Raw genomic sequence first — 26,744 nt, 5'->3', positions numbered from 1 at the left:
TCACGGGACAAGGGCCAGCGGGAGCGGGGATTGGCGGGCGTGCCCCAGCCCTGAGCTTCATTCACAAATTCGCTGGAACAAAGGAGTGGGCGAGCCGCGGCCGCGAGCGCCGCGATGGGCCAATGGGAGGCCGCCCCCGGCCCCGCAGCGGCCTGACGGCCCAGGGGGGCGGAGCCAAGCCGGGCTCCGCGTGGGCTGCGAGCCGCCGCCGGTGAGGGACGGGCACCGGGACCGGGACCCGCCGGGGCGGGGGCCGCTGGTCCCGGCTGGAGCTGGCGAGCTCGTTCCCGCCTCGTAGCCCAAGTTTCGGCAGCCGAGGCGCGATCGCCGCCTCCCGCGGACGGCGGGAGCTTGGGGAAGCCGTGCCGAGAGCGCTGCCCCCCGAGCGGCCGCCGAGCGCGGCAGGCAGGGACCAGACCGGCCCGCAGAGAGCCTCCCCCTGCGCCCTCCCTGGAAGCCCGCCGAGACCCGGCAGCTCCGCGGAGGCGGCGCACGGGCGGCGGGATGAAGGCGTACCTGGACCAGCGGGTGCCGTTCACGCTCCCGCAGGTGAGAGGGGAGGGGTCGGGGGTAGAGGCGCGGGACCCCTCCGGCCGGGTACCCCGCGCTGATCCCTTCCTCCCGCAGCAGCCTCCGGGCCAGGCGGCTCCCGGCGGAGCTCTAATGGGCGTTGGGAAAAGACCCGGGGATCCGGGCTTGCTGCCGGCGCAGGATTCGGAAGGTAAGGGGGTGCGGGAGGGGAGGGTGACAGTGAAGGCGACTGGGCGAGGAGCGGGTCCCCCGCCCCTTGGTTCCGCCGTCCCTCCCCAACGCTCCGCTGAGGAAACCTCTCGCTTTCCGCGCAGAGCTCTTCCAGGACTTGGGCAGGCTCCAGGAGACGTGGCTGACAGAAGGTAGGTGCTTCCCTCGCTCCCTTCTGTCTGTCTCTTGCTGCTCCTATGCTCTGTTTGCCCGGCTTCATGCTATAAGCGCTTTCTTTATTCAGACTTGCCAGCCTCTGGCTTGCTCGAACCAGGACGCGTGAATCGCGCTATGGTGCAGGGTGTTTGCTCCTGAATGGAACTTGGCAGCTGGCCCCTTATTTCCCTGGTTACAATTTTCGCTTCAGGCTACTTGTAACTGGTTCTATTTCACGCTGATTTCATGAAATCAGGGTCTGGTTTGGGCTGGAAGGGACCCCTTTGAAAGGGACATTCCTGGAACTGACGCACTGCTCAGTTTGGTGTCTAAATTGTTCTGCCTTTTGACTTCAAGAAAGAGCAAACTTCAAATCCCAGGAAGTCCCATTAATTCAAAGTGGAACCATTTTTACACCATGCACTGAATTCGCTTTAATTCCAGTGCTACAAATGATCGACTTTGATTTGATTAATCAACATTTAAACCAGATCCTCAAGCGCAGACTCTCGCTAAATACTAAAGTGCTTATTACGATATAGGTGCTTAACAAATATTTCACAACAATACTATAAAAAGACACATACCGGTGAAAAAGGCGGTTTTAAGTCTCCAAAAAGGTTTTTGTCAACTAAGAAAGATTAATGGGGGAAAAAACCCCAAAATCAGATGTTTTATGTTCATGTCAAGCTGAAATGACACTGACCAGGCAGCATTCAGGACTGGGAGGGTTGGAAGGATGCAAGCGGAGTTACCTGGAGGCTGTTCAGGATTGAAACACTCACCTAACTTGCATCAGGGCTGAAAAATGAGTTGCTGCTCATGTCCTAGATCTCTTGAATGTGCACCCAGGCTTGAGACTGGTTTCTCTTAACTGTTCAACAATCTGGAGCTGCTGAGAAGATAAGGTTGCTTCAGAACTGATTTGTAACGGTTGGTAATATTTTTAGCTCACTAATCTAAATAATTCACATTGAATCTCTTAGAATACGTTTGTCAGCAGCAGGGTGTTTGTAGAAGGAATTCAGAAGTATCCTGGGTGAAGGGAAGGTCACACATGGTCTCATAGTACTGCAGAGAAAGACGGAATCTGCTGCTATACATGATCAGTGAATGTTCATGCGATCCTATTGCATGAATATGCTTAGAATATAAGAAGATATATATATGTATAAGTATAGATGTGGGTTTGGGGAAAGCAAGAAAATGTCTATCTGTATTGCAACTATATGAAGTAGATAATGAATATTGTGGGCTGGAACTAGATCATCTTTAAGGTCCCTTTCAACCAAAATCATTCTATGATAGTATAAAAATACGTATTTTCTCCTGGCAACTTGGCCTTGTAGCCTTCTACTACAGGACTGCAAGGAGCACTGTGCACCAGTGGGGCTGTGTGCTCTCACTCCAGCCATTCAAATCCACTGCCTGTTGTTAATGTGGTGTTATTCCCTAAGGTTTATTTTTGGCACGTCTTGTCTAGCTTAGCTTCAAGTGGCTGAGATTAGTGGGTTTCCATTGTCCATGTCCCTTTGCTTTGACTACATCACCTTTGCTTTAGAGCTGAGGGCGCGCACTCTGCAGCATCCCAAACTCTTGGTTGCTCTGCTCTGTACCAGCAGCAGCATTTCTTTCAGCGGTGCTTTGTGAGAGGTATTGTGAAATATCAACCTGCAGTAAAAGGGATGGAAAAGTAATTGTTAGAAGCAATAAAATATTCTAACACAACGTGTGCTGTGGTTAAGGTTCTCCCCACAGGCTCTCCCAAGGTACAACCCAAAGCTTAGGTCTTTACCACGTTGGTTGCTGCCTCGGATAATGGAGCACAGGAGGTGGGCTGAGGCCACCTGCTCTACTGGAAGGTGTCCCTGCACATGGCATGGGGTTGGAACTGGATGAGCTTTAAGGTCCCTTCCAACACAAACCGTTCTATGATTCTATGCTAATGTTGTCAACTGTTTCCCTGCTCACCGCGTTCAGCAGCACCTCGTTCCACTGGGATTGGCTGTTCTAAGGGCAATGAGGCCTCTGCAGATTTGCAGATGTCTTTGTTAGACAATCCTTGACGTATTCAAATATCTCAGGCCTTGCTGTTATTCTTGGACTTGTCCTAACAATGCTGTCCATGGGGCAGATGCCTCAGAATCAGCTTTACTGTGCTGATACGTGGGGAAAGAACAACTGGTTGCTGTCAGGTCCTCTTTGACTACACCAGCATTTCCCATTGCAAACCACACATACTATTAACATTATACACACTATTCATCATTTCCCCTTCCTGCTACCAGATATTCCTTTTGTTCTTCTGAAATGTTCTCCTGCAAATGTATTAGTTGGTAGTTGCTTTTCCTGTGCTAAATGCTTAAAAATCCCTGTGTGGCTTGTTTCTAATGTAAACTGTGAACCCTGAGCTGATAAACTTGCTGTTGTCCTTATTTCCAAGGTAAGGGAGAAAGAAGCTGGCAGATTTAAGGGGCAAATCTGCATGCAAAAGAACTGTATTTATTAATCCCAAAGGGAAACTCGCCTTAGTCACTAAAGTGCATCCCAGCAGAAAGCTCGCATCTTTCCTGCATAGGCTTATTTCTGCCTTGCTGTTAATTATACCATACAAAGAGCCAAATCTAATTCTCCTCTCCCTCTCTCCCTCCCCTGGCAGCTCAGGTTCCAGACAGTGATGAGCAATTTGTGCCTGACTTTCATTCAGAAAACTGTAAGTAGCCGGGGGGTGATCACACATCTCAGGGGAGAAGGGCAGGATACACTTCAACCAAACCCATAAATGCAGCACTCGGGCATTGAGGCTGAAGTACTCATTTTATTTCTGCGTTGTTGTGGAACAGATTGTTGTGATGGTGACAAAAAAACCCATGCTAACTGTCCACATCTGCACAACGCAAAAGTATCTTCGTGCGGTGGTAGCTGCACAGTCCCTTATGCACAGTGGTTTTGACAGATATGTATTTTAGTTGGTGTAGGTGTGAAGAATTAGGCCCCCCTGAATAGCTGAGGAAATGCATCGCTGTGACAATCAGATGTTAGATTTGTGCTATTCCTCCTCCCAAAGCAAAATAAATCAGTCTGTGCATGGAATCATGGTGCTGTGACCCCCGCAGCTGCTTTTGGGGGGCTCTGCTGCCAGCATGGCCTCTGCGAGACAGTGGTCCTGTCTGCTGCCTGCCCCAGCATGAGGACGCAGTATCCCTGGAGATGTGCTTGCTGGCTTGCTTGTTCTCTGTTCTGATGAACAGATTGCATGTGTTCACACAGGAGCGTAGAGACCGTACCCAAATGTGTGCTCTGAGAACTGAACAAAGCACTCCAGGTTACAGCGGAGCTGAACGTTGCACATGTCCAAGTGTACGTACAGGAACCTTGCACACAATGGCCATGCAGCTCTTTCTGCTCTCCTCCCACTGGCCCTGCAGCACAGCCGGGTTTGCTCTCTGAGTCATGTATCTTGTTTCTTCCTCTTTTTGACCCAGAACTGAGGAGAGGGCTGGTCCAATGTTTCACACTGAATGAATGAATGAGCCAGTTGTAATGCAATAGCCTGTTCCAGCTAATAGGGGCCGGAAAGAATTGGCTGCTCCTAGCACAGCCAGCTTCTTGACACTTCAATGGAGTGCAGTGTACTGGGCAAAGCGGTTTGGTTTTGTCCATCCTTCCTTCCCCCTCCATCAGGCTCAGCTGACACATCAGCACTTTTAGATGGGTTCTATACATCTGCTTACGCCATCCATTGGAAAGAGCTGCTGCAGACAGGAAGGGAATGGGTGCCTCAGGCATAGAAAGCCCCTTTTCTCTTTCGACCCTTGCCTGGGCCTGGGGTGTTTGCACCAATGCAGCGGGATCATGTCTGGGGTACAGAATCCAGCCCAGGGCAGCACTCACCTGCAGCAGCTTGGGCAGTGCCAAGAGCTGTTTGTGCTGGGACTGATGTTTGATGGCAGCCCCAGGAGTGGCCGTGGGAGCCACTTGTCCCTCAGAAGCTGCCACAAACCATCTGAGGCTCTGGCATCTTATGAGTTCATTTGTTTCTATTGCTCCTGTCAAGCTGCCTGGATCCCTTTGGATGCTGGCGGGGTGTAAGGATGGGCTATTCCGGCACAGGCTGAAACCAAAGCAGGCAAAAGAAGTCAGGTTGGGGCTGGTTTTCCCCTCTTGCTGAGAAAGTTAATTCTGGAGAGGGGTGTTTGCAATAGAAAGTGGCCTTAATCTCCTGTGCTTAGAGACAGCAGCCATCCCGATAGCCACTTCTGAAGGGACAATGTGTCCTTTCTGTGAGGGAGAGCTGGCTTGAGGCTGGCTGGTGCACACAGAGCTCAGGTCAGCCCTGAAACAAACGCAGCAAGGTGAGGTCAGGGCATTTCTTCCCATCCTGAAAACAACCCTCACAGCTCTGAACATCCCGGGCTTTGTTGGCAGCATCGCGTCAGCTTGAAGAGGTGGGAGGGAGCTCATGGGGAAGGACTGCAGCTTATGGAAAGTTCAGTTTTGATGTGGAGGGAGATCTTTCCCTTGTTTGAAAAACCAGCCTAGACCCAGGTACCTTCCTGGGGTCACTTTTCTTCCCTTCCTAAGTGTCAGTGAGCTCCTAACAGCATCAGCAGAGCCCAGGGGCAAAGGCAGAAGATGCTTGACCGTGTCCTTCCACCAGGATCGGCTTTTCTGAGGAGCTCCTGAAGGCTGTTTTGCTCCCTGCTGGATTTAATCAAGCATAAACAGTAACAATACCCACATCCTACTTCCTGGTGCTGTGAACTGCAACCCGCGTTTGTTATTCATGACATTCTAACCAGCCCAAATATCCCTTCGTGTTTGCATTAGGCCACGAGCATGAACCGTGGGGCTGGAAATGCAAAGAAGCCCTTTTGCTTTGTGCCTGGGTTTTGTCCCTGATGTTTCGGCTGAGCAGAGCAGTTCAGGGATTCCCCCAATCCCGCAGTCAGGGCTATTGGACCCTCAGCTTAGAAGAGGTTCAACGCAAGGAAACCTGTATTAGGAAATGACACAGGTAGCTACAAAGTGCCCTTTGGCAGCCTCCCGCCCGGGAAGCACCACTATTAACCTGGTACAATTGATAACATTAGGTACTGAGAGGGCTGGGAGCTGCTCTTCCACCTTTGCGGGATATCCCAGTGAAAGCAAGGCCGTGGAAGTCAGACGTCTGGTTTTCACTTGTATTGTATTGCAATAGAACTATCAGGATATCATACTGGTGCATTATCATTGAATGCTACTCCCAAGACATGCTCACCAGGGATGCCAATGAAAGAGCATTGGGCTTGATGCAAACCAAATCTTGGCTTTTATGTGGTTAAAATCGAGAGTATGTGCAAACTGTCCCAGCCTGTGCAGCTTAGGAAATACCCGCTTCAAATCCTTTCTTGGATCATCACAGAGCATGTTAACACTACCTTAGATTTGCTCTTGTAAGGTTGGTGTATCATACAAATCCTCCTAAACTGAGGGCAGAGCTCAGGTGCATCCAGCAATCACTTGTGCATATTGTTGTTCCTCTGAGCCACCTGAACAAGCACAAGGTGGTGGAATCGCAACTGACTTTTTCCTGGCTGATGGATATAAATGTAAGCATATTTATGTCTCTATACCCAAGCAAAGTCTCAACCTGATCTCTCGTTTCTCTCCTACAGTAGCTTTTCACAGTCCTCCTGCTAAGATTAAACAGGAGCCGCAGAGTCCCTCCTCGGACCCCGCGCTGTCCTGCACCCACAAGCAGCCATTCCAGTACCACAATGGCGAGCAGTGCCTTTACACCAGGTAACCCAGCTTACACAGGGGAGAGGCAGGAGCTGCTCTGAACTCAAGCACTACTGCATCATCTAATAAAGAGGTGTTATGACAACAGTCTGGTCTGTCTGCTGGGTAAGGGCAGCGCACACGTGCTGCAGCGGATCAGCTCCTGCAGCCTGCTCATACTTCCATTTATTGCACTGGATAGTGCAGACCTGTTTAGGGTAGATCTGGACTCACCTCTTTATTTCTCTTCCCTGGTGCTGTTCCTCAGCTACCGTGATGCTGAGAGCATCTCTCATGTGCCTTTCTCCTCCCATTGCCTTCCAAACTCTGTCCTGCAAGGAGCTGACACCGTTGCCCACAGTCCCAGCTGCTTGCCTGAGTCTTAATATGGGTTCTTCAGTACAGGCACATCCCGTTTTCTGTTTGAAGGGTTATTGCTATCGTGCATGGGGCAACCGGTGATCAGAAAGGAAGGAGTTTATGCTGGGGGTTTTTGGCCTGGGTGGCAGCACAGAGGGGCAGCGTGTCTGCCTGAGAACTGTAACGCTCCAGTACCTGTTTGACTGTCCCCAGTGCCTATGATCAACCCAGACAAGTTGGAATCAAGTCCCCCAACCCAGGAACCCCACTGCAGTCACCATTTCAACAGTTCCCTAGACAGGACAGAAGCTTCCTCACCCCTGCGGGGCCACCGCATCCCACATCCAGCTGTGGATACTCCAATGAAAGCAGGTGAGTTACAGCCAGGAGGAGGCAGCCACTGGGAAGAAGGGTTTCCCTCCTCAGTGGTTCAGGGAGCAGGGGCTGCAGCATCCAGGTTGAAGTGCTCAGCTTCCAGCCATCACTGGATCCCCCCCATCCAAAGTACCTGGGACCCACCACTGCTACCTAGGGCTTGAGGAAGTCTGTAAGTGTAAGCCTGTCAGGTTCTGCAGATGATGGGCTCTGTAGCTGCCATTGCAAACGTCTTACAGGAGGGTCCCTTCCTTGCCCCAGCCACACGTACAGCTCCTGGAGCCCTTGTAACAGGCTGAGGCTGAGTTTCTGTCCCTCAACCAGCCCTGCACTGGGGCCAAGATCAGAGGGGCCAAGCAAGCAGCCAGCCCATGTCCTCTCCCCTCTTCTAGCTCTGTGTACCAGCCACCTGTGGAGATGTGCCGTTCCTTCCCCTCCTCCCAGGGCATAGCCCAGGAAGACCCTATTGCCTACCAGCGCCAGATGTCTGAGCCCTGCCTCCCATACCCTCATCAGGGCCTCAAACAGGAGTACCAGGACCTGCAGTATGAGCAAGGCAGCCAGATGGGCAGCAGCCGCCAGTACCCAGCAGCCCTGGTGATCAAGCAGGAGCAGGTGGACTACATGTACGACTCAGGTAGGAAGAACTGGCTCTTTCTGGCTGTGTAAACCAGGCATCAGTGGGGGTGAGCAACCTCCTGGGTGAACATCCATCACTGATGGCTTTGAAACGCTACTACGGCATCTTCAGGCATGTGTGTGGTCTGGGAGACAGGCTGAGCGCAAGAGAAAAGGGTGATAATTCTGGAAACCTCTCTCTAAGACACCTCTAAGAGGACCAGGTGATCCTCTTACCTATCCACAAGGGATAAGTCTTATTTCAGCAGACCTGTCCAAAGACTTGCTACCCTGACATCACAGCACCCTCTTCCAGGGCGAATGTTACTTGTGGTCTCCTGGTATTTTAATGGACATTGTGAACTGTTTTCTTTAGCAGAACTTAACAGATAAGTCAAAAGCTCCTGTGGGGGTACAGAATCCACTACTGTGGCTGTGCTGATGTTACGTTTTCACTGGGTCTTTCTGTCCAGACAGGGCAAGCAAATGTGCAAACCCAGAAGAATGCTGTTTGTGAGAGTGGTTTATGATCGCAATAACACCCAGTCTCAGTCCAGAGTAGCCTTTGCCCTTAGCATCAGCAAAATGTCTGCTGCAAGTACCAGCCGTACACAGGAGTCCGCGGGAAACGGAAGGTAGATCTTTCTAAAGCTCCCAGTTACAGCTTGTGTTTCAGGTGGGAATGAAAACCAGGTTTGAAACAGAAAGCCAAGATTCATAAGATACAGAAGATGGGACCTGCAGTGCTCAGGCTCAGGCACAAAGACCATGAGAACGCTTGCTGCTTGTTTTCAAACTCAGCCTATTCTTTCCTTTATGTTTTCTGAGCTGTTTGTGAGCATATGATGTGAAAGAGACAGGGAGGCTGAAGACATCTGCAGTCACAGTTGTGGCTGCAGGAAACATTCAGCTGCTGCTACATTCAGGTCTACTACAATGCAAGACCACCAAGAAAGCAAAGTGATGCTGCTGCTCTCCATTAACATGATCACAGTACTCCTGGGGAAAGGTATTGCTTTCTCACCTGTGGGAACAGCAGCAGTGTGGTTATCTTAAACTCAAATAAGGGAGAGGTGTCATAGAAACTTAGCCCATCGTCCAAGGGTTTGTACGGAGCGGTGCACGGGTGACTGATCCTGGCCCCTCTGAAGGACGTCATGGGATAGCACTACAGAAACGTCCGACTGGGATTCATGCTTGGAAGTGTGATGAAGATGAGGTTGTGGTGGGATGGCTGAGACATGAAACGTTCTCAGTCTGCCCCTAACCTTTTAGGAGGGCCTTAGGAGGACGTTGTTAGAAAGCGGCACTTACCTGCCCGCCTCTGGAGATCAGGCTCCTTCTGCTCCTGTGCTTCTTAATGAAACCAGTTTATTACTTGCTCTGCAGATGTTCCTGGCTGTCCTTCCATGTATATAAATGTAGAGAGCTACCCAAGCCATCCAAATACAGAAGATACATTAGGTAAGAACCGCAGTGCCTGTTGTCTTTTCCCTGCATTGCACTGCCCTCTGGTACTACCTCTACAACCGCCTCTGTTGCTTCCTCTTTCAGGCTGCAGCTATGACAAGCAGATGAGGTCCTTCGCTGATGATGTCTGCGTTGTTCCAGAAAAATTTGAAGGTTGGGAACGAATGGCTCGGAGTTTGGGTGACAGATGGGGTCATCCAGCATCTCTGCCAACCGCTTACCCCTGTCTGCAGAGCTGGTTACACCGTGTTCCTGCAGGGGTGGTAGCTGGGGTTCAGACCTGCCTTTGGGGGACCCCATTTCTTGAGCTCTTTTCACAGCAAAGAGGCCTTTTACCATAAGTAGCTTTAATTGTGAGGTCCTCCAGAGCTCCTCGGGGCAGAGCTGCTGGTGAATCGGCTGCTCTGCTGTGCTTGAACTGAAATACCCCAGGCAAAGAGCTGTGAAACGTGCTTTGGGTTTGGTAACTGCCTTTGCAGGTTACCTGAGCAACACCCGCTTCCTTATCTCCGCAGGAGACATCAAGCAGGAAGCCGGAGGGTACCGGGAAGGGCCCCCATACCAGCGACGGGGATCTCTCCAGCTCTGGCAATTCCTTGTGGCTTTATTGGATGATCCAACCAATTCCCACTTCATTGCCTGGACTGGTAGAGGGATGGAGTTCAAGCTCATTGAGCCAGAAGAGGTGAAACCGTCAAACCATTTAGCTTCTCTACAGGCTCAGGGGAAGCAGCCACTGCTCCTGAGGCTGGAAGTTCCCACCTGGCTTTTCCTCTGCCCTGGGAAGGCTCCTGCCTACCAGTGGTACTCGCTAGGCCCTGCAGCAAGTCAGGTGCTGACAGCAAACGAGCTCTGTAGTGGGAAGGAGAACGACTCGCATAATACAGGGTTCTTCAGTTTAAGTTCTACCCTTCTTGTTGAAAAGCTGCTTGACTCTATTATTGTGTTGTGGTACCATTCCTCACAAGAGAATCTGCTGGATAATGTTCTTTTGCCCTTGGGTTGGGTTCATGGACATTCATGCACTTGGTTGCTTTATTCTACAGGTAGCCAGGCTGTGGGGTATCCAAAAGAACCGTCCAGCCATGAACTATGACAAGCTGAGCCGATCCCTTCGCTACTACTATGAGAAAGGCATCATGCAGAAGGTCAGTTTGCAAACAGATGTGGGGTTTTTGCCTTTAATGCTTTCCATGTTTGAGATAGGAAGTCTTTCTTTCTTCTTCTGTATATGGCTGCAGTCAGGAGAGCTGGCATTTATGCAGCTGCAAGGACATACGATCAGTCTAGACTTACAGCTGGTGAGCAAAATGCTGCTTGGGGTTGGTCCTATGTGGCAGGGATGGTGTCTTCCAGATCCAGAGCACTGGAGAGGATAGCTGTGCATGTAATCGTGTCCAGTACAGACCAGCCAGGCTCTGCGGATGCTGTTGCTACCTGGACAGAGCCAGCTGGCAGCATCCCATTGCCCAAGGGCTGTTCCAGGGGAGCCCAGAGCAGCAGGAAGGCAGCACCAGGGGAAGTTTAAAACTCTTGACATGTCCCAGGCCGATGTGCTGGAGCTCCCTGCTGCCAAGGAGCACTGCGTGCTGCTGCCGGTGCCTGCAGCATCCATCCCTTCTGCCCTGCAGGTGGCCGGGGAGCGCTACGTGTACAAGTTCGTGTGTGAACCCGAAGCCTTGTTCTCTCTGGCCTTCCCCGATAACCAGCGGCCAGCGCTGAAGGCAGAGTTGGACCGGCAGGTCAGTGAGGAGGACACGGTGCCTCTGTCGCACCTGGATGAGAGTGCTGCTTATCTGCCAGACCTTGGGAGCCTCCCTGCACAGCTTTACAGCAAGGGCTACACATACTAGCACTGCTGGGAGCACACTCTGCCACCCTTGCTTGTGTATAGTAGAAGTCTGGATAGTATTCAGTCAGTATAAGCCAGCCTGGGGTGGCACTAAACTATGGATACCTGCTTTGGTCAGGAAAAGCATTCAGGTACACATGTGGGTAAGCACCTGACAGGGCTCTTGTGCGTTTGTGGCAAGACCCTCATATTGGTCAGGATGGGGCTCAGTCTCAGTGAAGCAGACGTCTGAGCAGCAGAGCTGCCATCCCACAGGGCTCTGTTACAGATACAAGGATGCTAGAGTGCTGCTGCTGATTCCATTCCTCCCCTACATGTACTGCACCTCTGTATAACCTGTCCTCAAGTAAGGGCTGTCTTTGACCCACATGGACTCACCTCTGCAAGGCCAGGCCTGCCTTCTTCCCAGGATGGCTGCAACACAGCGGTCACAGAACACACACCTTCCCTGGGACCTGCTTTGTGGGGATGGGGAATACTTGCCCTGTACATGCATAGTCCTGCCTTGTCACCTCCTTGCTCACAATGCTTTATGCCCGGGCTATCTGTCTGAGCAGGGCAGCTGGAGGCACTGGCCAGGACTGCGTTACCAATTCTGCCACTGTGGCAGCTTGTAGCAGAAATCCTGTATATTGATTGAAAGCCTCATTTCCCCCTTAGCCTCTCCCTCTGCATGGCTAATGCCAACCCTCCCAGCCTTGTTCCTGGGTATAAGGGCCAGGAAAGGCAGCTCCCCCTGCCTCTGAGGCCAGAGGCACCGATGCCTTTGCGTGCTCTCTGCAATCCAGAGACTTGGTGTTCTGGCACCTCCCGTCCCGCCTGCCCTGCCAAGCACTTCCTCTGGTGTCCCAGAAGTGAGGGTGAAGGGGACCCTTGCCATTGGTATAAGCTGCCTTTACTATTTATGAGTGTAAAAAATGCTGTAATTAATAAATTGGTTTATGTCTTTGGCCAAGTGCAACTTCATTCAGCCCCTGGCTGGTCCTCCCTTGCCTTCTGAGCTTGCTTTGCCTGGCTTCTCGGCAGCTTTGGGTAGCTCAGGCAGAGCGCTCAGGGATGCCTGGTTACTTCCAAACCATGGTGGAGCTCAAGAAACAAACACAAGCAGTCCTACAGCCAGGACTGAATGATCACAAACGGAACACTGTCACCTCCTGCTGCACCTGGTGGCAAGGGAACATCCCCGGAGCCAGGAGCAAGGGCAGCACCAGCACAAGTCCTTCTCTTTCTTGTATTAAGAGCAAACAGTTGGGTTTTGATGTGTGCATGTACATGGGAACATGTGAGGTATTCTGCTGTGAATGTGGTGCTTGTGACAACCAGCTGACGCTTGGACATCGGCCACAGAGACTGATCCATTCAGATCCACACCGCCCCAAGCAGAATAACCTTCTAGTTCTATTTAACTTTATGGACATCTAAAAGCATGAAAAAGCTCAGGGCATTTATACAATGTAATAAACCAGTATATACAACATCCCTGCCCATCTCTGTACACAGGTTTCCAATTGAACTGTTTGTCAATGTGAAACATTCTCTAGTCCACAGAGTGTAGAATCTACTCACCAACGATTTTAGCAAATGTCCCAGCTTTAGAAAGAAAAGGAGAAAAATAAAGATTGGGTCAAATCTGCAGCTCTGCAGTCAAGTTTCCTCTGCTTGCAACAGAAATTCACAGATGCTTCAGCAGCCACAGCACACACTGGACAGTCAACTTCTTTTTAACCAAAGAACTGTTATGCAATGCTTCATAGACGTGAGCTGTAAGAGCATTTTCTAGTCAAAAAGCCAACAGCTGTGAAGTCACCAAGCATTACAAGTGGAAATAAAACACATGACACATTGTAGAGAAAGACGAGACATCTGTAAGCACTTATGCTCACAGACAGAGCCGTGCTGCAGAGGGGATGTGGTTAATTACTGCTCAATACATCAGCCTTCAGCACACAGAAGATGGTGATGAAAGATAAGACCTGCAGTCTGACCTGCGCCATTGGCCAAGTATGACTGACATCCTAGCTGGGTTTCAAGGGATCGTTTCTGCCTTACCCCAAAGCCACAGATACTAAATATCTCACCACAGATGGCTTGCATAAGAGGCAGTTACAGCGAACCGGAAAAAGCATAAAAAAGGAAAAACGGAGACCAAGCAGCTCCTCCAAACCAGCCACTGTACAAGAGCGTGAGTAGAAATAAATCCCTTTGTGCATGGTAAAGAAATGAACTATTCCAGCCCACATTTTTCTGCTCATTCAGAACACAGGCTGGAGAACAGCTACTTTCTACTCATTACCCTTTTGCTGTTGTTCAGCTCAGCACCCAGATTGCAGAGTCTTGGGGTTTTCTCTCTTAAAAGGAGAATGATTAAGGAACAATAGCTCAAGAACCATTTCAGAACACTGAGAAGACCCAGGACATTCGCCATGCAGCTGTGGAACCTGAACGGCAGCTGACATTAACACACATCGCCCCCTTGTGCTTTTGCTCTGAAAAGACTTATTTCCCGTTCATGTTGGAATCAAGCTTCAACCGAAGGTCCATCCTTTCAGGACTCTTTGCAACAGGACAAAAGTCACAGTGAGAGTTCCTAAGGGAAGCAGGCTCATCGCCGCCTGAATGCACGCGATATCCTCCAGGCATTGGGCTCCTCGTAGCGGTTGTAGAGGGGTTCCAGTCGCTGCTGCTTTTTCTGCTTGCTCAGCTTGGTTGGATCAGAAACCTTGAAGAAAGCTGGTGCAAATTCCACCAGCCAGCGAGGATCAATAGTTGTCACTTCACGCATATACTCCTTGGTGGTCAGCACCAGTTCATGATACACCACCCTGTAAATAGGGACAGCAACTTTGGAACTCAGTTTTTCCAAACAAGAGAGAGAAGGCAAAGGCTGGAGTATCTAAGCTTGCCCCTTTATCTCCCTTTCACCCTCCTCCAGCATAAGGCTCCTTATGCTTCAGAAGAACGCTCCAGAAGAACTATCTTCTTTTTCCTCTCCTAGTTCACAACTACTCTTCAGTACAGAGCTACTTCATCCCACTTAAAATGGTTTTCCTCTCTACCCCCTCCCTAACACCCAATGTTTTAAACTCACTTCCACAATACAGAAACACAGAAATGCAGGCTTCAGGACTGTCCTTGGCTCAAAAAGTCCATCTCACCTCTTGCACAGGCACTAATTTTAACTGCAGAAAGAGCTAGAAAGCAGCAGCCTATACCTTGATCTGTACCCTACAAGTAGTGCACACCACAAGCTTTTAACTTATAAAGTCTGAACTGAAATAGAAAATGACATGATATTGCCTTCCTTACCATTCTGGCTGCCTGTTGAAGAGAGCACTGGATGGGTGGATATAGACTACTTGTTGATCAATTAGTGTCCGATAGCCTTCCTGGGGATCCTTCTTTGCTGCATTTCGGAAGAAGCCACTACAGATGGCTTTTTGGACCCGAACTGTTGCCTTGCCACAGGATACCACATCCAGCTTGTGCCTGCCAGACAAGAGTTAGAAAGGAAATTAGAGTTCTTCAGGTCTACTACAATGTAAAACCATCAAGAAAGCAAAGACACCACTTGCGCTTCTTGCCATGCTCACCTGTCCATAATGCCCAGCATCTGCTTGCGGATGTCCTGGGCTCTGCGTAAGGATCGGGCCTGGATAAAGTTTTCATAGCACCAGGGATTTGAAAACTTATTATTCTTCCAGGAATTGTAGACAGCCAGTAGAGTGAGGTGGTCACCTTCTGTCTGATGGAACTTGGCTTTCTTTTGATCAGCAAGTGCTTGTTTATCCTAATACATAAAATAGTTATCAATCAGCATCGAGACAATCCCCACGCAACATGAAGGACATGAGCTCCTTGTCACTCATACCCTGACATTTTAAGTCTACCAAGAAACAGGTGATGTAGGACTGAGAAGACAACACAAAATTTGGAGTGGTGAGTGGCTAAGCACCAAAGAGATGAGAATCTGAAGGTCACTGGCTCTCACTAGGCCAAAACCGTGCCTGTATGAAAGGAAAGCCCAGAACTGCTCTTGCCCACGAGAGACCCCAGTAGACTTATCTAAAGTCTTTCCCATGGGTGACAAGGGAGCAAACAGAAAAGATGAAGGACCTAAGTGGCTCATGCATACAGTAGTATGTTTATGCATGCACTGAACTAGCTATTTTTTCACCACTCTAAAAGCAACCTATTACTCATCACCAAAGGAGCTGAAGCAGCAGCTCTGACCCTGCTCGCCTACCCATCTCTCCCCACTTCTCCAGTGCAGATAACACATTCATCAAACACTGTGGCTACCCAGATCAAAATAGAAGTTAGACTCAACCGCAGCAGTTCATCATAATGAAGAAATAATGGATTCAAGAAGAGTCTGCTACTAAGAAATCCTAGCACAGCATAGGCTGCTGCTTGCTGACTTGAAAGAAATCAGCATAGGGTAGGATAGCCATGATAAAAGTATATTCTGCAGATTAATTGTGTCAAATATGCTCACTCTGAAGCAGACACAGAATACCCACCTGAACAGTAACACTGTTGGTTCCTTACCTTTGGCCTGTAGAACACGTTCTGTACAGACAGCATGGAGACTATTGTCAACATCTCTTCGCTGCATCCCAGATGTACAGACATGATCAACATCTTACACAGCATAGGCTCCAAGGGGAATTCTGCCATCTGCAAGAAACCTGTTTCAAGATACCCTGCAACATCTTGGAAAAACCTTGAGTTCTCTCAGTGCAAAAGAGAGCACTGGCCCTTTCTTCCATGCTTCCTTCCCAAAGCAGTGTGCTTTACCCAGAATAACTGTACTCAACATGAATAACTGTACTCAACATGAAGCAAATTATTTGTCTATATTCACTATCCCAAGAATATCCCAATACTTACAGGAAATTTTTAGACATTAATTAAAGTAATCCTATGAATAAGGAGAAATGATAGCTGCTCCTTAAACAGCAAAAGGTACATTAACTATAGCAAGTGAAAAGCTATCCATAAAACACAAAAGAATAGCAAAAGGAAATCAATAGTGTTAGGCAAGTCATTATACAACTACTCTCATGTCACCCCCTGAATATTTACAACCCTGACAGTGCTAAGTATTCTCTTTTGCCTACCCTGCGCCCAAGTCGAGTGAGCAGTCCCTCATCATCCAGAGCTCCCAGAGTGTACAGCTGCTCCATGGCAGTTATGAGAGTTTCCATTGGGGGAGCATCCATAAAGTCAAAGGAGAGCAAATCATTGATTCCCATGGCCTGAGCAGAGGGAGTGAAGAAAACCCAAGTTAAAACACTGAGAAGGAAGACACCAAACTCCAGCCACAGCCACAAGACCACTGAACAGTGAGGCAGACTTCCTGAAATGCTTATGATCACATTGGCTTGCTACAAGCTGGTGAAATACCCACCTTCAAGGAAAGTACTGTACTGGCCAAATTGGTTCTCTGGATTTCAGGCACGTTGGTGGTTAACATTTCATCTCGATAAGCACGCTCTGTATATAGCCTATAGCATTTTCCTGGTCCTGTTCTCCCAGCCCTTCCTGCTCGCTGCTTTGCTTGAGCCTAAAGGGAACAAGGCATCTCAGTGATCAAACAGGCACAGGTGAACACAAGTCAAACAAAATGATCAACTATTCACAATTTTACTTGTATTAATAGGAAGAGATTTCCAATACAAGCCAGGAAAGTATGTATTCCTTAGGCACAGCCTGAAGGAATCACAGACAGTGATCAAAAATGTGGCTTTGTTATTGCCTCGCTTTGCTTTCATGTCCTTGTGTGCCACATCATCATGATACACATTACCGGCAGGGTTAAAAAAGGATGAAGAAATCAAACACAGAATGCCTACCTGTGAGATTGGTGTAACAACCAACTGGTCAATTCCAGTCTTGGAGTTATAAACCTTCTGCTTCACAAAGCCAGGATCAACGACGTAATATATTCCATCAATAGTCAAAGATGTCTCAGCGATATTAGTGGCAATGACAACCTGCAAACAAGTGTGATTCAGCAGCAGTTCTGTGTCTGGCTGCCAAGCCAACCTTGCTGCTCAACTTAAACAACCCATTCTATGTGATACAAACAGTTTGTTACAAGTGCAGCTACTGTCATTTACCACCTAAAGGAGAAATGGGTTCACAGAAGAACAGAAAGGAGCGTTACCTATAATCAAAGAAGGACAAGTTTCAAGTATATCTACATTTGGTTTAGATTTGTGTAATATGGGAAAAAGCACAATATAATCCATAATTAAAACCAAGTGAACGATCATTGTAAGTTTGTAAACACACTGCACTGACTTCAGGGAGAATTCCTGCCTATCACTCACAGTCCATATTTAGAGAAGAATCTTCCAGAGAATGCATCTCTAGTTATTCACTGTTTGGTAGGAAATTTACATCCATCCAACAGGAATTGCATTTAGATTTCACTGAAGTTCATATTCTTTAAATGCAGCATTAAAAAGCAGGTTGAGAACATTCCAGAGGTTTGCTGCACCAGATGTTTCTATATACATTTTCAAAGGCTTAAAGAACATGTACAGGCATGTACACATGCCTATACACATGCAAAAACATGCTCTAAGCTACATATAAACCACCTCTTCTCCAAAACTACATTACTTTGTCTGAAGCTGTAACTAACAATCAGAAGATCAGCAGTGTAATACACCCCACTATTAAAACATACCAGCAGAAACTGAAGCCACACTGAGCTGAACTTACCTTTCTGCTTCCTGGTGGGGCAGGGTCAAAGATCCTGGTCTGCATTTCACTGGGTAAAGCTGAATAGACCGGTAGGATAATTAACTCTGGAACATCAGGTCCTAGAGATTTCATTCTCTCATAGAGGATTTCACAGGCAGTGTCAATCTCTTCCTGACCAGTCAGAAACACCAAAATGTCACCTACACAGGAAGTAAATTACAACATCCACAGAATCAATACTGTTCAGTACAACTCCTGCATGACCACATTTCCATCCCTCACCTTTTTTGATTCAAAGCAGAACATCCCCAACTCTGGGCTAGCCCTTGTGCAACAACTTAACCAGAAGCAACCTACTTCAGTCTTTTACCCAATTTTTCTCAGCATTTTATTTACTGTATTTTCAAACAACAGAGGATAGTGCTGAAAGCATTTTTCTCATGTTACTAATACATGATCCAGGACTTAAAGACCTTGCTTATAGATTAGTGTCTTTGAGTCACCAATAACCCTAGACCATTTTCTACTCACCTGGGGGCTCTGTCAAATGGATCTGCATTACTGTAATCAAACTGGCATCCAAATAATCTGTCTCTGGCTCTTTTGTGTACAGGATTTCCACTGGGTATGTTCTGCCAGGAATGGTGAAGATTGGTGCTTCATAGAAATACTGAGAGAACTTCACAGCATCCAATGTTGCTGATGTCACGATCAGCTTCATATCCTGCCGCTTCTGCACTGTCTGTAGCAGCACAGAACATTCTCAAGTTATTTAATGCCTTTGGGACTATCAATTTATGGCACTTAAGCCAGAGAAATATGACCAGTAAAAGCAGGTTTACGGTCTGAGTAGAGGGACAGGTCCTTGCAGTATCCAGAATTTCAAAACAAACCATCCACTAAGGTTGATGTTTCAAACCTACTGCAGAAAGCCTTTGTCACACAAGGAAAACCACAGCAAGAACACTCCTCTGCTCATCCATCATTACAAACATCCTGACTGCCAATTCTTATAGTTTCTGCTGAATTTCGCTTGCTGTGTCTTCACACAGAGGCTCATCTTATGAAAGTTTGGACTATAAACCCTTTTGAGCATTTGCTTTGCTTCAGAAGAGACTCTTAGAGCACAGGAATGTACCTGACTTGTATGCCTTTTCCTATGAGCTCTTGCATAGCTTAAAGAGGACACCGAAACAATAAATATCAAATGCTGCATTACCTTCTTCAGGAGTCCAAAGAGCACATCTGTGTGTATGGTCCTCTCATGGGCTTCATCCAGCATGATAATGGCATACTGGGTCAGATCAGGATCTATCAAACACTCCCTCAGTAACATACCATCTGTCATGTATTTGATAACAGTTTCAGGGCTAGTGCAGTCTTCAAATCGAATGGTGTAGCCAACCTAGAACGAGGAGTTGCACAGAAACTGAAGCTCCAGAATTAAGTTCTTAGCACCATTAATTCCCAGTTTGATTATTCTTAAAGCTCACTGTACTACCTAGCAGGCACACACACGGGCACACAAGCAAACTAGCTCTAGGACTGATTTTTTCTACTTTTCCTCATGCTTATTTTGACATGATCTTCAGTATGGAAATTCACCTCTTGTCCCAAGCAGCAACCAAATTCCTCTGACACCCTCTTCGCAACAGACATTGCAGCCACTCTGCGAGGCTGAGTACATCCAATCTTTCCTCTTGATGTATACCCCGCCTCCGCCAGGTACTGGGTGATCTGGGTTGTTTTCCCAGATCCTGTCTCTCCAATAACAATCAGAATCTGGTTGTCATGCACAGCCTAGAAAAGGTCGTACGAGAGACACTTGTCAACATTTATGAACAAAACCCAAACCAAACCAACTCAACACAGTGTATGTAGAACCAGACTGAGACCTGCTGCTGACCCAGATAAAAACCACACACATGTTCTTACTGATCAAGCCAGCAAACTGCTTAGCCATTCAGCTCACTCATCCCCTGCCAACGTGATGCTAGTTTCAGTTTTGACTTAAAGTCAATAGATACATGGATGTTTGTTAAAATATGCAGATACATAATCCTTTGAAACAATTATTCCAAGCTACTGCTCTGCACTTAAACTGATCAGCTGGCTATTCACATGACAAGAAGCCAAACCAAGATTTGATATTACTGTGCTTGCTCAAACAAGAATGCTTTTCCAAGAGCCTTACTTGTATCAGCTGCTCCTTCAGTCTGAAGATCGGGAGACTCTCTCTCTGCTCAATGATGGAAAGCTGGGTTTTCTTACCATACGAAGCTTTGTTACCACCAAATGCATGTTTCTTCCACTCTGGGATATCATTGGGCATCATTCCAATACCTCGCATGTTTGCAGCTATTTGTCTTCCATCCACTAGGAAAGAAATAATCTGATCATTACACCTAGGTTCACACAGCAGAGACCCTGATGATCCTGCTGCTGTTATCCATCACCCATGCATTCTGTACTTGTGGATTTAAGTATTTAAGTTCCTACATGCATACTCCCACTATTACATTAATTCCCATATAAAAAAACATGGTTCACCACCCAGCACACTTTTCATGGATAGCAGGATACACCTGTACATTTCCCTTGACATTCCCATTTCCACTTCATTGGAAAAGCGTTTCTTCTTTGCCTCACTTGACAAGTGAAGCAGACAAACACAGCATCAAGACATTTCTCCTGGGTTGCTCAACTGTCACAAACATGGCACAGTTCGCACTTCCACATATTCAGACATACCATCAGGGAGAGGATCCACCCAGTGTGTGTTGAGCCCCATGGGGATAGAATCCATCTCTGCTTCTCTCTGGGCTTGTTTAAGTTCTCGTCTTTCTTTAGCTAAAGCACTCTGCATCATTGCAGCCTGGGACAAGGAACCATCTGGATTCTAGAAAGCAAGACAGAAGTTAAGATTTAAAGCCCTCCTTCAATTCTCTGTCACCACTGACCTTTAGAAGCTTTAAAACATGTCAAACTTTTTATCTATTTAACTTCCAGGATATTTCCATTAGCATGGTCTCAGGAACTTCCACGGTTATGACTAATATGGAGCATTCCTATAGTGTCGAATCAGAAGGATTATGGGACAGCCAATGAAAAATAAATATTTCTCTGTCATCTTCTGCTTTCAAAGGGTAAGAAAAAGCACAGAAGAGAAAGAATGTTCTAACACACTTATGTGAAATGGTTGCTGCTGCAGTCTGATGTGCATTTTGGTTCCATTATTTCACTTCACTGTCACCAGTTAAGTAAGAATCCAGCTTTATAAGTAAAGAAAGGATTTTCAGTTCAGCAACCATGTTTTTCTGGGCTCTCAGTAATGTCCAGATGGAAAACTGGTTGTTAAACTCCCAAATATTTAACTAAATCAAGTACATTGGGTTTAGTCCTGGATATCTTTTACCTTTACTATCTTGATAGGACTCATATCCATGCTCTGTTTAGTATGACCTCGAAGGAACGGTGGCTCTTCTTCAACTAACTCAATCTCCAGGTCCTCATCTGAAATCCAAGTGACAATTGTTAAACATCTTTCAGGTACATGAAAATACCTCCTCAAACCATGCTTCCTGGGAATTCTGAGTTATGATGGACTTAGAAAGTTTGTGGAAACACCACAAATAAGAATGCACATACAGGACACATCCAAATGGCACTAAAGGCTAGAGCAACCCTAGTTCCAGATGTTTAAGATCACAACAAACTGTGAGATCCTTCACATTCACTTATGTCATTATCTCTTTCGAAATCAAAACACATCCAGAAACACAAGGAATTTACAACAACAATAAGACTATTTGGAAATGGTACCTTCTTCATCATCAACTTTAGGAAGAATCCCAGTCTCCTCATCAAAGTCAGGAAACTCTTCCTTGGAAAGCACATTAGCTGCAATCATCTGGGAAGAGAATGAACACAACATGAATTTGCCCCCATGAACAAACACAACTCATGTCTATGAGGTCTCAGTTCTAATGCAATTAGAATATTTGTAAAACGGGAACAAGAGAATGTTGTGATTGCAGAACAAAGGAATGGTCCAAGGGCTGAAGCACCCCTGGGAACAGGCTGAGATAGCTGGGCTTGTTCAGCTTAAAGAAGAGAAGACTCCAGGGAGACCTTAGAGCAGCTCCCAGTGCCTAAAGAGAATGACAGGAAACCTGGAGAGGGACTTCTGACGAGGGCCTGTAGGGACAGGACAAAGGGGAATGGCTTTAACCTGCCAGAGGGGAGATTGGGATGAGATCTCAGGCAGAAGTTCTTCTCTGTGAGGGTGCTGAGGCACTGGCACAGGGTGCCCAGAGAAGCTGTGGCTGCCCCATCCCTGGCAGTGTTCAAGGCCAGGTTGGACACAGGGGCTTGTAGCAAGCAGCTCTAGTGGAAGGTGTCCCTGCCCACGGCAGGGTGTTGGAACTGGATGAGCTTTAAGGTGCCTCCCAACTCAAACCATTCCATGATTCTACGAATACAAGAACACACCTGTTTTATTTCCCATTTCTCTGGGTCTGAAATCCGGGTGAGGCGCTTCCGTTCAAGGCTGTCATCTTCCACCTCCGGGGCATTCACCAGGGACAGGTGACTGGGTCTGTCTGGGTTTCTCATAGATGTTTCTTCATTGGTTTCTCCAACCAGGTTTCTCCTCCGGTTTGGATTCAAGTCTTCCCCAGTGTCTTGATCAACATCCTACATCAGATTGATTGATCAGTCTATTTATACTGCACTTCTTATCTTTTAACATTGGTGCTTCCTCTAACACAAGAGAAAAAGGCGAGTACATTTCTCAGAGAGACTACTGCCAACACCAGCCCAGACACAGAAAATGCTAGTTTCTCATACTAGAAAAGGAAGACAAACACAGCAACAACTTGAGGTTTGCTGCCACTTAGCTACCACATCAAGTCAAAACTTTGTTAGGAACATGACATCACAAGACTCTATAGGAAATGAGTAAGAAATAATAGGCCACAAATATGGAAGAGCTCAATGTTTTTTAACTCCTCCTTGAGGGGTTGTGCATTAGATTCCATCAAAAAGAGCTAAACATGGCAAAAAGAGGGATAATCTTTAAAAATTCTGGCACCACAAACTTATTATAAGCACTACAGAATGTCTTCCATACCTTCATGCTCAGGCTGGTTTTGGATCCAGTAAAGGATAAGACCTTAACTTTTACTCTTTGTCCTTTGCTCACCACATCAGCAACATTGGCAACACGTCCTTCTCTTCGAAGCTCTGAGATGTGGACCAAGCCCTCCCAACGCTTCCTGCAGGTGAAGCAGAAAGGCCTGAAATGTCATAAATTATTACTGACAGTCCTGAAGATCATTCAGAGTCCGCATTATTTTGTTGTCAACTGACTGTGTATGTTCATAAACTAGCTTTTGTAAGAACATTCTCTGCTGAGAGAAACAAACCTTCATCTTGGCATCAACCCCACCATTCCTTACTGCAGCCTTAGAACCTCTGAGATGCTAAAAGGAAAAGGAATTCGCATGGAACAGTACTAGATTTATTATGAATGGCAGAAAGTACCTTAGTCCTTCCAGTTGCACAAAACATCCAAACTGCATTATACTTGTGACTTTGCCATTGTAGATTTCTCCAATGGCAGGCTCCTCAGGTGGGGGACGGTCAATGTGTTTGTCTCTCCATCTCTCATTGCTCCTCTCAATGTATCTGTCTCGATCTTTACGGTCCCTACTTGGACTTCGAGTTCTGCTCCTTGACCGGTATCTGGATTTTCCCTTGTTCCTATCCCGAGTTCTAGAACGAGACCTAGAGCGAGATCTGTGCCTTCGCCTCCTGTCCCTGCTACGGCTCCGGCTCCTCCTTTTCTTCTTTGCCCTGAGAAGCAAACAGAACATATTTGCAGTGAAATCCCACATAAGAGACAGCAGGAAACACCAACTGCCAACACCCACTCCCCAGACACATGCTAGAAACCTACCGGTGGTCACTGCTCCTCTGCTTGCCTTGCCTGTCCGCACTGGGCATCAGAGCTTCAAGTTCTTTAAGTGCATCAGCTGCCACTTTTACATCATCTTCATCCAGCATAGTCTGCAAGAACAGAAAACTGGTCAGTAAGAAGGCTGATAATCAGCCTACAGAAGGAATAAGCACTCACATGCCTATTTAGAAGGCATGTAAGAGGAAAAAAGATCTGACATAATACATATTCTAGGGGAATAAAAGTAGTAAAGCTACAATATTGAGACAATTCTGCTTTTATACAAAAAGCTTTGATTCAATACATCAAATTATTACAGAAATATAACATGCAAATCCCTCAGAGCATTTGAACGGCCAAAACATGTATCTAGTTTGTAATCCATCACGAGTTTGAGCACTATGTAAGAAAGGATTCAACTACAACTTCCATGTCACAAGAGCCTCATCTTCCAGATATCCTGCAAAACAGCTTCAATATGGCAATTGCTGGAACAACCACTCTTAGAAACTACAAGCAATAATATCAACCTTCTGCCTCTTCTGTATTTCATTTCTCAGAGTCTGCTTCTCTCCATGCATCAGCAAGAAACACACTAACATAAAAAAAACCTGAGACAACTTGAAACCAAGAGAAACATCATCATAGGTAATGTTTTCATGTACAAAAGAAATCTGAAAGCATGACCTTACCCTGATATTGGGATTGTCTGGCCTGCAAAGAGCTGGAAACAATTCCTTCAGCTTTTCTTTCTCTGACTTGGGTTTGACAACTGCGTCTGAGAGAGAAAAGAAAAACCAAAACCAAAACAGATGAGCTTGAGCCTTCTGTTTCACAGTGACTCCGTGAAAGACATGAATACTTCCAACAGCACGCTCAGAGTGGTTTTAGAGCCTAAACAGATTTGCTAATCTACTGCTAACAACAGAGAGCCTCCCACTCCACAGTAAGATACAAAGCCTTGCAAGCCTAGTGCTGTAACGACACCAGTTGCTCAAAGCATGGCCAAAAACTAAAAGACCACCAAGCAAGAGTTTTGGTTTTCCATACCTTTGCTCGTAGAGGATTTTGGTGGGGGCCGCATGGTCTGTATGAGACGGAGCAAGTTACTGATAAGGGAATCCTGAAAAATGGAATAAAATACTTTAGTCTAAAGCACAACTGCAACCCTGGCTTCCATTCTGAGAAAGCACCAGTGAGGGCTTATCGGCACCATAGAAAAAGGGCAATTCTGAAGATTCAGGTTCATTTTTAAAACATATCACTGGACACATCCTAAAAACATGTAATAAACTGGATCTGAAAACTATTCTGATCATTCCATTTAAGTGACTTTTCTACTTTCAATCACCTTTGTGATCACCTATTTAATCCAACCACACTCATTCTAGAAGAACTCATGTATTATAAAAACACTTACAGCAACATTTACCTTCATGGAAAGTTGCTTTTCCATATTTTATACGCCCAAGGAGACAAGCAGAACCCTTTGCAAAGGCTACAGGAGCTTTTAAACAGGAGGGAGAGGGGGGCCTGGCTGGGGCAGGAATCCTCAACTGCTAAATAGGAGTTTTCCAATTGAAAACAACAACAGACATTAATTCCACCCCTTTCTCTTTAAAACAAGAAGCTTTATGAGATAAACCAGGCGAAGAAGAACACGTAAGTAATGCTCAGCTCTCACTCACAGTGAACTCCGCACCATTCTTCAGCAGAACTGCTTTAAACGCCTCAAACGTGGTATTTTTCTCAGCGAGACTTATCACAAACTCGGCTGCGAGGAAAACACAGGAAGGAAATTAGGAGAAATAATTACGAGGCCATGTAAGTGCTTAACGTTGGGGTAGAAGCTGTTCCGCGGCTCTGCCTACACGCGGGGCAGCCGCAGCGCTGCTCCCACCAGCGGCGGGTCCCTTCCTGGGGCAGGAGCCCCGACAGAAGCATTTCCTGGCCCTCACGACCCGTTTTGTGAGGAAAACCCACCCTTTTCTTCCCCAGTTCGAAAGCCCCTTGGCAAAGCGCGCGCGGCCGCCAGGAGCGGCTCCAACAGCCCCGTCCCAGCACCGCACCCCGGCGATGGCCGCTCACCCAGGTCCTTGTCGTTGATGCCCAGGTGATTGTCCAGCTCCGTGCACACCTTGGACACGAGCGACAGGTACTCGAGCTGAGCGAGCTCCTCCACCGCCAGCTCCGCCATGGCCGAGCCGCACTGCCGCATCCGGGCCGCGGCGGAAGCGCTGTGGGGACGGAGTGGGCGGGGCCTCTCGGGGCTATCGGGCCCGTGCGTGCCACCGGCTCTGGGGTTATGGCGTGGGGCGCGCGGTGCGCAGCCGGTGCCGACACCGGCACAGGGCGGTGCTGCGGCCCCCGGAGCATCCCCTTGCCCTCCTCTGGCCTCGCTCCGACAGCTCCACGTCCCCCTTGTGCTGTTGCCCCGGAGCTGGATCAGGACTGCAGGGGGGGATCTCCCCAGAGCCCAGCGGGGGGGGGAATCCCCCCTGGGTGCGGCCCAGCACACGGAGGGGTTCTGGGCTCAAGCGCACACTGAAGCCGGGTCATGGGGAGCTTCTCATCACCCAACACCCAAGTCCTTTGCCTCAGGGCTACTCCATCCACTCGCCCCGAGCCTGTGCTTCTGTTTGTCCCAACCCAGGGGCAGGACCCTGCTGAACTCCATGTGGTTCATTCCTTCTGGTCACAGCTCCGTGTCTTCCCTTAATGCCTTCTCCCACCAAG

The 26,744-nt window shown here is 47.6% G+C and overlaps 2 protein-coding genes across 3 annotated transcripts; one reads left to right on the top strand and one right to left on the bottom strand.

The window, feature by feature from the left end:
* Positions 1 to 504: 504 nt before the first annotated feature.
* On the top strand, positions 505 to 11,887 carry ETV4 (ETS variant transcription factor 4; the record flags this gene model as incomplete). The annotated part of the gene is made up of 11 exons (XM_080633286.1): positions 505 to 721; positions 846 to 893; positions 3,557 to 3,610; positions 6,555 to 6,681; positions 7,234 to 7,392; positions 7,788 to 8,032; positions 9,403 to 9,477; positions 9,568 to 9,663; positions 9,999 to 10,168; positions 10,530 to 10,631; positions 11,115 to 11,887. The coding sequence occupies 11 exons, from the start codon at positions 505 to 507 to the stop codon at positions 11,334 to 11,336; spliced, it is 1,515 nt and encodes a 504-aa protein (XP_080489412.1). The 3' UTR covers positions 11,337 to 11,887.
* Positions 11,888 to 12,713: 826 nt separating this feature from the next.
* On the bottom strand, positions 12,714 to 26,209 carry DHX8 (DEAH-box helicase 8). Of its 2 annotated transcripts, XM_080633530.1 has the most exons (23): positions 26,097 to 26,209; positions 25,697 to 25,782; positions 25,059 to 25,131; positions 24,701 to 24,786; positions 24,009 to 24,118; positions 23,594 to 23,905; positions 23,181 to 23,325; positions 22,541 to 22,744; positions 21,872 to 21,959; positions 21,465 to 21,562; positions 20,801 to 20,948; positions 20,244 to 20,425; positions 19,655 to 19,849; positions 19,269 to 19,454; positions 18,581 to 18,791; positions 18,068 to 18,249; positions 17,191 to 17,331; positions 16,746 to 16,901; positions 16,456 to 16,593; positions 15,884 to 16,012; positions 14,926 to 15,122; positions 14,642 to 14,821; positions 12,714 to 14,157 (listed from the first exon to the last, which is right to left on the bottom strand). In XM_080633530.1, exons 1-23 carry the CDS (start codon positions 26,203 to 26,205, stop codon positions 13,938 to 13,940), a joined length of 3,576 nt encoding a protein of 1,191 aa, XP_080489656.1. In that variant the 5' UTR covers positions 26,206 to 26,209; the 3' UTR covers positions 12,714 to 13,937. The 2 variants fall into 2 exon arrangements, 1 of the variants encoding a protein (XP_080489656.1); XR_013958397.1 differs by lacking the exons at positions 12,714 to 14,157; positions 14,642 to 14,821 and having other exon boundaries at positions 14,998 to 15,122; positions 15,884 to 16,023.
* Between the last annotated feature and the right edge of the window lie 535 nt (positions 26,210 to 26,744).

Source organism: Psittacula echo (assembly GCF_963264785.1).
Source record: "Psittacula echo genome assembly, chromosome: 23".
Taxonomy (NCBI): Eukaryota; Metazoa; Chordata; class Aves; order Psittaciformes; family Psittacidae; genus Psittacula; species Psittacula echo.
The sequence above is the reverse complement of the archived record's forward strand: the minus strand, read 5'-3'. Positions and strand labels throughout refer to the sequence as shown.

Coding starts and splice junctions, on each gene's coding strand:
- DHX8 (XM_080633530.1), bottom strand. CDS start 26,205: ATGGCGGAGCTGGCGGTGGAGGAGCTCGCTCAGCTCGAGTACCTGTCG. Junction 21,960..22,540: donor AGAAATGGGAAATAAAACAG/GTGTGTTCTTGT, acceptor TTCTCTTCCCAG/ATGATTGCAGCTAATGTGCT. Junction 17,332..18,067: donor CCCCACCAGGAAGCAGAAAG/GTAAGTTCAGCT, acceptor ACTTGTTTGCAG/GTTGTCATTGCCACTAATAT.